This window comes from Lissotriton vulgaris, chromosome 6 (genome assembly GCF_964263255.1).
Source record: "Lissotriton vulgaris chromosome 6, aLisVul1.2, whole genome shotgun sequence".
Classification (NCBI taxonomy): domain Eukaryota; kingdom Metazoa; phylum Chordata; class Amphibia; order Caudata; family Salamandridae; genus Lissotriton; species Lissotriton vulgaris.
In genome coordinates this window covers 479,158,053-479,170,702 of record NC_141694.1, presented here as the reverse complement: position 1 = coordinate 479,170,702, position 12,650 = coordinate 479,158,053, and the positions used below count along the sequence as shown (strand labels likewise).

Below are 12,650 nucleotides of genomic sequence, written 5' to 3'. Positions count from 1 at the left end.
ATTATGCAAATGCAGGGGGGGCCACAGGTACCCCCCCGTGTGCCACCCCCCTTTGGCCTTCACTCCGGGGGCCCACAGGGGGCCCCCAGAGTGAACACCGCCAGCCTTTCCGTGGCGGCATTGCCGCCGCAGAAAGGCATTGCACTCTTGCCATTGTATTATGGCTGGGGGTGTCTCATAGACACCGCCACTATATTAATCATTTTCCGGCCGCAATGCGACCGGGGCGGAAAAGTGGCGGGCGGTGTTTCCCTCCATTGCGGTCCCCCCGCCATTGTAATGTGGCGGGGGGAAAAGGGTGGCGGGCAGGCATATCTGTCGGGCGGATCACCACTGCCACCATGGCGGTGGCGAAACGCCCGACATCGTAATGGAGCCCCTAGTGTTGGTAAGTGATGGTACCAGCTTTGGAATTGGGGCTCTGACTTCTGGATTGCCATAAACACACGTCCTCCATTTACACAGTTATATCATATGGCTTGCAGTAGAGTTTAGGGTTTGTGAATATATGTAAGTAGAACCGAAGGCCAGCTTTGCTCTATGATGTAACTAGGAATGGGGCACTTTAAAAACACTGAGCTAGATTGAAAGAGATTTGACATGAACACCTGATCAACATGATTTCATTGTTTATGTGCCTCTTGGAAACAAACACCTTAATCATTTTTAAAATGTTCTGTATTCTAAAAATTGGTTTGCACGCTTATTTGGAGAAATAGTGCATAGAAAGATTGGCGCAAGAGGTATGTGTTCAGGGAAACTTAACAGATTTCCAAGGCAAATCTGATACAATATTTTTCTGTCTGTACTAAAACATATAGTTTGCACATGAGAGAACCACTTACCAGTCCATCAGCGAGCTCGCAACAGGTTTCTTGAGCAGCAAGTTTCGGGTTACAGTACACTGTCATCCTTCCAAGTTCAATCTATTAAACAAAAAGGGAAAAACAATTAAAAAGCAAAGTTTAAATTGTGAAGTATGTCATACCTGTCCTTAAACGTGAGGCGTGCTCTAAAGAGCACACACACACAGACAAGATAATATAACATTCGTGTCACAACAAGTTATTTAAAAACTAAAGGGACAAAAAGGTCGAAAATATCTCAAAGCTTGTTACTATGAGGATGTCAAACAACTTGAATTAATTACTGAAACCTTAGTTACTACTACCTTTCTTCGCTATAAATACTCCGTTAAATGATCAACGGAATCCAAGCACCAGTTCCTGAAATAGACTTCTTATTTGCGGGAGGCAATTTATCATGGATCATTTCCAGATGGGTGAAGAAATGGAAGCCGCATACATCTTCAACAGATTGAGTGTGTGCCCGTGATGTAGTCCTGGTTGAGCAAACCCGACAAAAAAGTCAAGAGTAAGTTTGAGTCAGTTGTTTTCACTGAAAGGGAGAAAAAGATGGTCTTCTTATGTTAGGCTTTTAACCTATTGATACATTTTTTTAAAGTGTTGTCATAAAAGAGAATTCATTATATGGGATAATGGAATAATGTATTCTAATGATGCACATTGTAAGGATATAGCAAGTCACTGAGAAGGTCTGTGATTCGACAGAGGCATAAGACCATAAGCTGCGTATTTGTACGGTCATAGTCCTCTTAAGTGGCTTGCCTTTATAATGTGCAGTTGGAGGTATATTATCCCATCTAATAATCATGTCTATCATACTTAGTGAAAAAGGCAATAGAGCAGAAACACGTTTTAGCGAGAACACTACTCCATGTAATTGTTGTGGGCTGGATTTGCAATGTTGTATGGTTGCTGGACGCTCCTTTCCTAGGGTTCCAGACATGTTCATTATGGTGATATCTGTGCAACATTCCGTCCATCATCTTGTGTGTTTTGCTGTTCACTCTAAGTGGGAAGTGTATGCCCAGACGTGGGTCCCGTGCTTACTAAGCCACTGGAGTCAAGTTATCCTTGCTGAAGACAGCTGATAGCCAGAAACCGGTCCGAGGATGCTTGATTCCGGTCCAGGGAAGACATGGCTTGGCAGTTCGGACTAGAATGTTCCCATGAGGCACAGGGTCAAGACTGATTTGCATATGGCCATGTCTGAACTGGGGTGGCTTGGTGAGCAAAATAACGATGGATTAAACCCAGATCTGTGACTGGTGGTGAATGTTTTGCTATTGTGCAACATTCCGTCCATCATCTTGTGTGTTTTGTGATATCTGGGATGCTTTCAGATGGACGTTGTGTGCTGTCTTCCTTGCGACATAATAAAGTTCCTGAAACTTCCCCACCAGAGTGCTGCTGTATCTTCTTTGTGGTTGAACACCACAGTAATCTAGAGGCTTTTCGACTTTACAACCTCACGTATCGTATGTGCCTGGGCCAACAGAAACTCGTTTACTAAAGTCATTTCTCCTCCACTCTCCATAGGATAGTCTTCCTAGAACCTTTGCTTTTCTGGTCGTGGTCTTTGTGCACTCAGGGATACCCCATTGTTGCTTGAGTTTGTAGGTCATTCCTTGCTGTGGAAAGGGGAATTCCAAGGCTCCTGGCAATTGGAACCCCCTGTTGGGTGTAGTGAGTGAATGCAGGGGATTGCAGCAAGGGGTCACTAAAACCTGAAACTCAGTCTGCTTTAAAAGCAGACCTGTGACTTTAAACATCCAGTTTGCCTTGCACTAACTTGCTGCCAACCCAGGAAAGCAAATGTTTGCACCTGCACTGGGAACAGGGCTTTTGAACACTTCTCTGGTTTGTGCCTGGTACACATGTTTAAGGTTGTGCCTCAATGTCCTCATCAGTTCCACTCTCTTCATCAGTACCTTTACTGGCATTCGCAAAAGTCAATGCGTACATTTTTGCTGCCAACCAAATGTTTTATCACGAAATTGTATTTATTCTTTCGAAACTAACCTGGTTAATATAGTTGGTTGTGGCACCAGTGAAAATGTGAACCAAAGGCTTGTGATCGGGGAGCTGTTCAAACTTACAGCCCCATACATACATCTTGAATTTCTGCACTGCCCACATGCACACTAGAGCTTTCCACTCAATAGTGCTGCACTGACTTTCAATATACAGTCTGTTCTTTACCTCCTACATATTGACTTAGGACAGCCCCTTAACTCCGCAGACTGGCATCTACTAATATAATGGAAGTGCATCCTTCATGAAAGGAGCTCAAAGCTGATGCCTTCTCTATCAGCATTGTAACTTTATTTATCGCTCTGAACCCCAGGAACTTCCTCTCCTTTCTTAGTAAAGTTCTCAATGGCTTGACTGCAGGAGCATAACCCAGCACGAAATGTGCGTTGTATTCTGCTACAGCTAGGAAGGAGTGCAGGGCATCTCTGTTGATGGGGGCATTAGCTTCCTTGAAGGCTTTAATCAGGGAAACATTTGGTTTTATCCTGGATTTGGATATAGTGTGACCTAGATATTCAAATGCATTAATGGAAAACTTATACTTCTCATGCCTGATGGTCATTCCCGGTGTAACAAGACTGTAAGTACTTTTCTTAGTATATGGTTATGCTTCTCCTATTAGAAAAGACTAAAATGCCGTCATATGCTTGCACTTCCATTAGCTTATGGAATACGCTAGGGGCTGATTCTAGGCCATATGGTAATTTAAGGTACTTTTAAGTACCAAACGACATAACAAAAGTTGTCAACTCTTGGGAATCCTTAGTTAAAGCAACCTGGTGGTAGGCTGATTATAAATCTATGATAGAGAATCACTTAGCCCCACCCAATTGTTCAACAGCTCATGAATCTTGTCTTGTGGCTGGCAATCTACCAGAATATTAGTATTGAGAATTCTTAAATCAGTGCATAGTCTGAATTCTCCTGACTTTTTTAAAGCTACTCTGAACTGAACAACCCACAATGAATAATAACTAGGTTCCACGATACCTTTTGAGCACAGATTCTTCAGTGTTAGTTTCAATTCCTCTCTGACACTTAAAAGGACTGAACAAGCTTTGTGTGTGACAGGTTGTGCTTGGGATTGTATTCTTATACGATGTTCAAATCCCTTGACAACTCTGACCTGTTCGCGAAACAGATCACTAAACTCAGCCAATATTTCTCTGATGGGTTTATTCCGACTACAAACATAATATATACATGACTCTCCCAGTGCTCTTGGGTTGTCTGACCTTAGTACTACATGCCAATCCATTTTCGCACATTCATGCCATCCGATGATGTCTTTCCTTTTTATGGCTACAAAAACATTTGTGTATGTTTCTCTACCAAAGCAGGCCACCTTAGATGTGGAATATTCTAACATCTCGACCTCTTTGTCCAGTGATGCTTTAGGATTGACATCAGTAGGTTTCAGTGGGCTCCACATGTCATAAAACGTAGTATCTCTCAGAATGGTGATGAGAGACCCTGACTTAGCCATAACCTGTGAAGGAATATTGTCAATGAATGCTTCACAGGTTGGACCTTTGTTATTGGTACAAATTGAATTGCATTCTATAGTAAGAAGCACATTGTTAAGAGACTCCGCACATGAATTAACTCCGACGCCTACATTTACTTTTCTTACAGGGTTTTTACCACTCCAGCATGCTGTTTGAAAATAATTTATTTTCTTGCATAAAAGCAGTGTTTGTCAATAGAAGGGCACCCTGTAAAATTGCTATGGTGGTTTTTAGACCCACACCGACAGCATGCACTTGAAGGTCTTGTGTTACTATTCTCGAATGCTTTTCCTTTTGTGTTTACTTCACACAATGACTCTGTTTGCTAATCCACATAAGTAGACATATTGTTGACGGAGGCTTTATCATTCAGTACCATCAAATAAATTAAAGACCTCTCTATGCTCTTTGCTAAATTAATAACCTTCATTAGTGTAGTGTTCTGCAACTCAAAATCTTTCCTGAATTGTCCTGAATGAGCAACTAAATCCAAATTAGTCCCTAATATATGTGTCTAAGTTTGGACCAAATTTGCATTTTGCAGCCAAAATACTGAGGGAAAATATATACTCCTCTACACCTTCCTCAATGGATTGGTTGCATTAAAAAAAGTTATGTCTCTCCAGCATAATGCTGAGTTTGTCTGAAAATTGTTCATAATCTCACCACAGGTTACAGATACACATTCCAACGGACATGTCCAGATGGAAATTGGTGGTAAGTTTTCCAAGATTTGCTGAGCACTCTGGCTTAGACTGCCAAACAAAAGCACAAACTTGAGTTAAGGGCTATAGTTGCCAGCAGCAATTGCAATGTTATGGTTTTCAAAAGTCTTAACCCCTTCACTGCGGCGGCTATTCCGCCGCAGTGCTAAGGGGGGAGGGCGGCCGAGCGGCGGTCGCATGCTGGTGACGGAAACCCTCTGTCACCAGCGTTGTTTGCGCTGTGCTCATGACGGAGCGGTTCCGTCTTGGCCCCGCCCACTCAATAGAACGTGCCGCGCAGGCGCGAAATCAGCGCCGTGCAGGCGCGGCGGCCGGCCATGACGGAACCGCTCTGTCATCAGCACAGGACGACCGCCGCTGATGACGGAGCGCTTCCGTCATCAGCAAGGGAGGGGTTAACCATTGAGAAAATTTCACTGTTGGTTTACGTGGGTGTGCCAAGATTGGAAGTGGTTGTGTAATTTGTTGGGGTACTACCATGACCAAATGTATTATAATCTAAATAAAATATAAATAAAATGATACCACAACTCAAAATACCTTGCATCCAATGTCACAGTTGCTATGCATATATGCAAAAAAACGACCTGTTTGAACAAGAATATAAACCAATTGATAAGCAGCTCGCTATGGATCCCTTCCGATAATTGGTCTATGCAGCTTTTCTGCCAACTGCTTGAAAGAAGCTGTGTGGTTAGGAGGCTTTTAAAATCCTCCGATGTGTTTTTCACAATTTAAGATGGCCATCATTCATACGTCACGTCACTGTACGCATTGCGTGCATGGAGGAGTGGCTTTCTGGTGACATAGTCACATTGCTCGCAGTCAGCTCGAGATGCAGCCTACTCAGAGTGAGGTGCACACACAAGCTGCACTTTAAAATTATTTTAAACAACTTAGGCAACATAGCAGATTAAACAATGGCCAAGGATGGGGCCAGCAAACATCCACACAATTGCGGCCATGAAGTGGTAGTCATTAGAAATGTGGCCGTCGGGGTGGTCGGCGGTCCCATGTACTTTCAACAAAGTTCTAATAGTTTAAAAAATATGCTAAGATATTGGTGGGCGACTAAAATAGGCAGTGTTCTGTCATTAAATGTGATAAATCGCTTTCCAGGCCTCAGGTAAGTGAGCAAGAGCTTTATGCTCAAAGATGCATCACCCACGATGTGCTGTGACCGGCTGGCTTGGATCCACGCAGTAACTGCCTATTGCTGCTGGAATCCTAAACCACCATTCATTAGGGACGAGGTTGGCTTTAAATGTAAATAACATATATCATAATGCCACATCAATAACAATACATTATACTGCAGCCATAATAGCACCTATGCCCCCTTCTGTAATGCCAACGTGCCTGAGGTGCATTCATTGCACTCCAGGTGCACTGTTCATAATAGGTACACAGGTACCAAAAGTAATCTCAGCTTGTGCTGCAGTTCGTGCCCTCATTTCCATCTCTGAACAGAGTTAGGCAATGAGTGAAGTAGCAACCCAGGTTTATGACACTTCTGTCACCTGTTTCTCCCAAGACTAATGTAGGCAGTTGCTGAATGTAGAGCAGCATTGGGCTCTTGGGCACTCCTATACCCCCCCATGTGACTTGCATCACCCAGATCCTTTCAGATGTGAGACACGCCTTCATAGATTCTGATTCACATTATTCTCCCTTTGCTACTAGAGGCTGGAAATGATGAAGAGTAACTGTACACAATGATTACTCATGGAAACAAGACTGACAACCCTGAGTCAACAAAAACATGTTTCTGTGGCATTCTAAACTCAGTCTTTACATGTGTTTGCTAGCAATCTGGAATGCCAGGAAACAGAGAAGTTTTGTACACCAATTATCCATAGCATGTTTAATAAAATGACCTTTCAAGTAGCCCCAATATGATTAGCTTTCATAAAGAGGATTCCTCTTTCAGTGCAACAAGGACCTCAGTTACTTCTGCCATGAATCGATCCTCGAAAAATCCATCTTTACACTCTTAACAACAGTACCAGGAAACAGATTAGTACTTTTAAATTAACAGGTGCTACAACCAAACTTGTCTTTCTTTAGGGCTGACTTTGGATAAAGTCTCTATTGAACCTCTTAAGGCAAAACTTAAATGGGGGATTCCTGCTATCACCCACCAAGATTATGTATGTGATAGTCAAGTCAGAATCAAAGCTGCTTTCTGTCGTTCTGTTGACATTGGTCCACCCCGAAAAAAAGAAACAGACGTGATCCTCATAGGTACAGACCACATTTTCAATTTTGCTATAGTGACACAATATGTTGGGAAAGGTTTACGGCCTTGACTCCACAGCTGGATGAAAGACATTCAGAGTGATTTTTCCTGCCCTGGCAGGGTATTGCCTTAATACCAGAATGATAGAGCAACATTTTCCGAACCTTTTACTAGCTGCTGAACCTGTACGTACTGTGTTCCAATGTACCAGTTATTACTTTTTGTGAACATATTTGAGAACAGTTGTGTTAACGTTTTTACAAATTATACACAAAAGCAAGTTTGCTGTGCTACAGTATTGTCTGGAGGGTAGTTCACCAACATGTGTGTAGGGCGCATGTGTGTGAATGTGCAGGTTTATATGTGTGTGTCATCAAATAACCTTAATGTAATGAACTGATAATCTGCCATTTCTCGAAGATATAGGTTTGCTTCTTTCAACTTAAATTACAACAGGTAGACTGCAGGTACTCTTTCATGCCTCTGTAAAATCGAAATCAATTATGATTAGGGGATGACTGAACATGCCAAATAACTGTAATCTATTTGTGAATTCAAAGAATATTCACCTTTGATTATTGCAACAATAATATTTCTATGATATTTAAATTGTAAAGATGAACTTCAGAAGTGTAAAATATTTTCATAATATTGCTTTTGCTACCGAAATATATATTAGGAAATTCAGCAGATATTCCATAGTGCCCACATCTACTGTGCATAGGTGCCTTTATTGCCTTTTTTTTAGATGCTATTTGTTCCGCCCCTTGCTGTTCATGTTCAAATGGAGCTTGGGGAAAGATAAAAGGACAAACAATAAAACCTCAAGTAATTTCTTTGTCCTTTGCAAAGATATGTTCAACCAACGCAAGGGCTCTAGAAAAGACATAAGAAGGAAAGAAGAACACTGCTGACAAAAACTCTCGATAAGCTTGGGCGTGACTCCCTTATCCCTGACATGGAAATCCCCTACTGTGGAAACACTCTCTCCCATAGTAGCACAGACTATATTGTTAACAATACACATATAATTCTGGGCAGCCTCTAGATTTTTCAACCTGAATCATAGACCGTGACATATGTATGTTTGCATTGTCACTCACTGGTGAGTGATATCGCCCTCATGATATTTCGATGTCAGAAGATTCACTCATTTTAGACACAAATTCAACATTATATAAAAAGGATATTCAAGTGCATCATACCATTAGACCACTTAGGAGCTTGTCTAGGGACACATACTACTGAACCATTACCACAATATAAACTGGTGGATTTACTGCTTATGGACTTACTATTACTTATGTGTTTCAAAGCTGTATTATGTGGCTGAAAAAAATAACGAGAATATCTCCACCCATACAGGGTGAACATAAAGATATTTACATAGTATGGACAATAGCAACCTTCACCACTGACTTGACTGATAGTAAAACACCTTTGTGAAATAAACTGAATACTTGCTTGTAAAAAGTGAATCCTACCTAGGCCTTGTTGTCACCTGCCCATGTATTCTCTCCCTTTGATGATAGTTCTTCCCTTTGTCCTAGTTAGTAATCAATTCAATCAGCTTTATTCGATTAATCATAAAAGCACACTACAATTATGGACGTAAACAATGCAAGTATTCACTTATCACTTCATAAGACAATTCCAAAGAAGATTAAGAAAATTAATTACGTCATGATTGAATTTCTACATTTTAAAACTAGTTTTAAAAATATTAAAATTAATACAGAAAATTGTTCTTCTCCTAATGATTGTAGAAACAGAAAAGCAGGACGACATTGTCCTAGGCCCTTATTTTTTTAAAATTGGTAAAGCACACCTATGTCTAATATAAGAATAATATTTACAAAAGAATAGAACATGAATAGTCGATTGAAAAGACACGTCATCACATGGGCATTTACATAGCTCCTTCGACCAGTTGTTTTCAGTGGGAAAAGAGACAAGCCTGTGGAAAATATTCAGTCTCAAACGGGTCAAGAAAATCTATTGTGCTCTCTTGTAAACCTGCTTAGGTAGGGCTGCAGTATATCGGTAATCATAATTAGCTGATGTGCCTGAACAGAAACTTTTTGGGATTCTATTGCTCTTCTCTTACTGTCCAAATAGGATAGGCAATCAAATTTTAATTCTTTCCTATTTACATTTAGCAGACTAAAGGGGTCCAAAAAGTATTCAGGGTGGCCAAGGTAACCAACAAAATGTTTAATGTATTCTAACCAGTTAATCTTCTGTGCCCCATCCACTTTGCCACAGACTGTAAGTAACTGTCTATTAAGTTCCAGTGAATCAGAAGTCCATATTCTATGCCACAGGAGTACTCGTTGAATTTGACATATGTCCGTTATGTATGACAGGCCCAATTCAGTGTGGCAGATATATGTAGAGTTGCTGTCCGGGCCAATCAATAAAAATCTTAAAAACCTATTCTCAATACATTGGAGTGAATTAACACTCTCGTGACCCCAAATACCTGCCCCATAGGTAGCTATTGAAATGCATTTCACCTTATATATCTGTAATAGGACCTCTGGCGCCCGTTTCCCCAACTTCTTACTAAAGTTAAAAAGTGTGGGTACCGCTTTAGAAAACAGTCGCCTCCTAGTCCTAATGGCCTGGGTCCAAGTCCCCCTCTTATCAAATAGTATACAGAGGTAAGAGAAAGTTTTACAACAAATATATATTAGGAAATTCAGCAGATATTCCATAGAGCCTACATCTACTGTGCACAGCTGCTTTTTTTGCCTTTTTTAAGATGCTATTAGTTCCGCCCCTCACTGTTCCTGTTCAAATGGAGCTTGGGGAAAGATAAAAGGACAAACAAGAAAATCTCAAGGAATTTTTTTGTCCTTTGCAAAGATATGTTCAACCAACGCAAGGGCTCTAGAAAAGAGATAAGAAGGAAACAAGAACACTGCTGACAAAAACTCCCGATAAGCTTGTGCGTGACTTCCTTATCCTTATGGAAATCCCCTAATGTGGAAACAATCTCTCCCATAATAGCACAGACTATATTGTTAACAATACACATATAATTCTGTGCAGCCTCCAGATTTTTCAACCTGAATCATAGACCGTGACATATGTATGTTTGCATTGTCACTCACTGGTGAGTGATCTCACCCTCGTGATATTTCGATGTCAGAAGATTCATCATTTTAGAAACAAATTCAAAAATATATAAAAAGGATATTCAAGTGCATCATACCATTAGACCTCTTGGGAGCTTGTCTAGGGACACATACTACTGAACCATTACCACAATATAAACTGGTGGATTTACTGCTTATGGACTTACTATTACTTATGTGTTTCAAAGCTGTATTATGTGGCTGAAAAAAAGAACGAGAATATCTCCACCCATACAGGGTGAACATAATAAAGATATTTACATAGTATGGACAATAGCAACCTTCACCACTGACTTGACTGATAGTAAAACACCTTTGTGAAATAAACTGAATACTTGCTTGCAAAAAGTGAATCCTACCTAGGCCTTGTTGCCACCTGCCCATGTATTCTCTCCCTTTGATGATAGTTCTTCCCTTTGTCCTAGTTGATTTCACTTTACCTAGGAACTGTGATCTTGGCTGTTTGCAAGCTATTTTATGTTTGCTGTACTAAATAGTGTCCCAAATAGATCCCCTTGTCTAAGGTCACGAGGGCTTTATTTTTGTCTTATTGTACAAAATGTAGAACTTATTGTGTTACACTTTTTTGCCCCAATATTATTGTACATTATAAGCATGGTTTGCTTGTTCGAATAATATCTTTTTTGATGTCAAGCTGACCTTTCTTTGAATTGCTGTGTATCAACAACCAGGTCACTGGAAAATTATTTTGTGTGCTTACATTATGCTGTGATATAATTGTAATCTTAGGGGACAGCATGTGGCCTAAGGGCTAGAGCGGTCGACCTCAAAGTTGGGGAACCGAGTTCGAGACTCGGCAGGGGCGCTCAACATCCTGTGATTTTGGGTGAATCAATTAATCTCCCCATGCCTAACAATATGAATATGTCCCTTTGTAATGCAACTGGTGCTCATGAAAGGAGCTCCGATACCATCTGGTGGAGCTTGCTCTATATAAAACTCCTACAAAAAAAGTTACCAAATAAATATTTGCCTTCAGTAATTGAATTCAAAATACTTCAGCAAAAATTCTTGAAATAAAAAATGTATATAAAAACACAAACCCTTTACTACTTTAAGAAGCTATGAGTCTAAGTATTTTTTATGTATTGAATATTAGATGCTATTGTGATTACAACAAAAATGCGAATCAATTTCTCATTTCTAACCATTGGATTTAAATTACATTGTTGTAAAGTATGACTAGCTGTGATTTTCAAATTATGAGACCAATGATGTTACAGTCTTTTTTGCCGACCAGCTAAATAACAATGCAACATAGTACTGCATGGATAAGAAAGTCGGTGTAGTACCCACGCCTGGCATGAGTTTAAATGCATTATCTGTTCATCTGCCAAAGATATTTCTTACTCTGCCAATTAGGCATTTTAGCATGTTTTTTTGACTGGATAGAATAGTGCTCTTGTGGTAAAAGTTATTATCGCATATCTTATCTTCCATTTGTGTGTTTTTTTCTTGTTTACGACCTTTACATATCATTAGTCTTTTTATAGGGATCTACAATGGTGTAAATTCATCTACAGTAACGAGAAACTGGCTCCCTTTGGAGCTGCCTTGAGATGTCAGATGGATGTGGCACGTGCCTAGGGACGCCTCCACCAGCCAGTGCTCTGTTGTGGTGATGAGACAGCAAACCGGTCCTCGATACAAATTCTAAAATCAATGAATAAATAATTGCCTTTACGCACTTACAAATAGGTCTTAGGTTTGTGTGGAATGATGGTACTTGAACATGTAGGCTTTTATACTCCACTCAGTTTACAGTTAAATAATAAGTTACAAAATGATGCCTAGGCATCTGGCAGTTCAGCATATGATTGTGAAACCTATGTTCCAGTAAGTCATGTTTTACAATTAATTTAAAGTAGTTATTTGAATTTGTTTTGCAGGCCTCTGGTATATCTGCAACATACTCAGATACACTTTGTGTTGATTATATTTCCAGTTTCTATGAATGTGGTATGAACTACTATATTTTCACATTACACATTTAAAAAGGAGCAACATGTTTTTCATATTTTGATCCAAAGGCCTTTTTTTGCTAAAGTTCCCTAAACTTTTTGCTTTCCCCCTAGACCGTTTTCCTGACATAGAGTTGCCAATTTAGATGCTTTTGGATG

The 12,650-nt window shown here is 40.2% G+C and overlaps 1 protein-coding gene across 1 annotated transcript in view; it reads right to left on the bottom strand.

Annotated features, from left to right (window-relative positions):
* LOC147707467 (collagen alpha-1(XIX) chain-like) overlaps window positions 1–12,650 on the bottom strand; it is a 1,668,057-nt gene that overhangs the window by 1,248,222 nt on the left and 407,185 nt on the right. Inside the window, exon 7 of the mRNA XM_086925649.1 lies at window positions 846–926. Coding sequence (XP_086781775.1) covers window positions 846–926 — 81 coding nt within the window. The remainder of the gene's footprint in view (window positions 1–845; window positions 927–12,650) is intronic.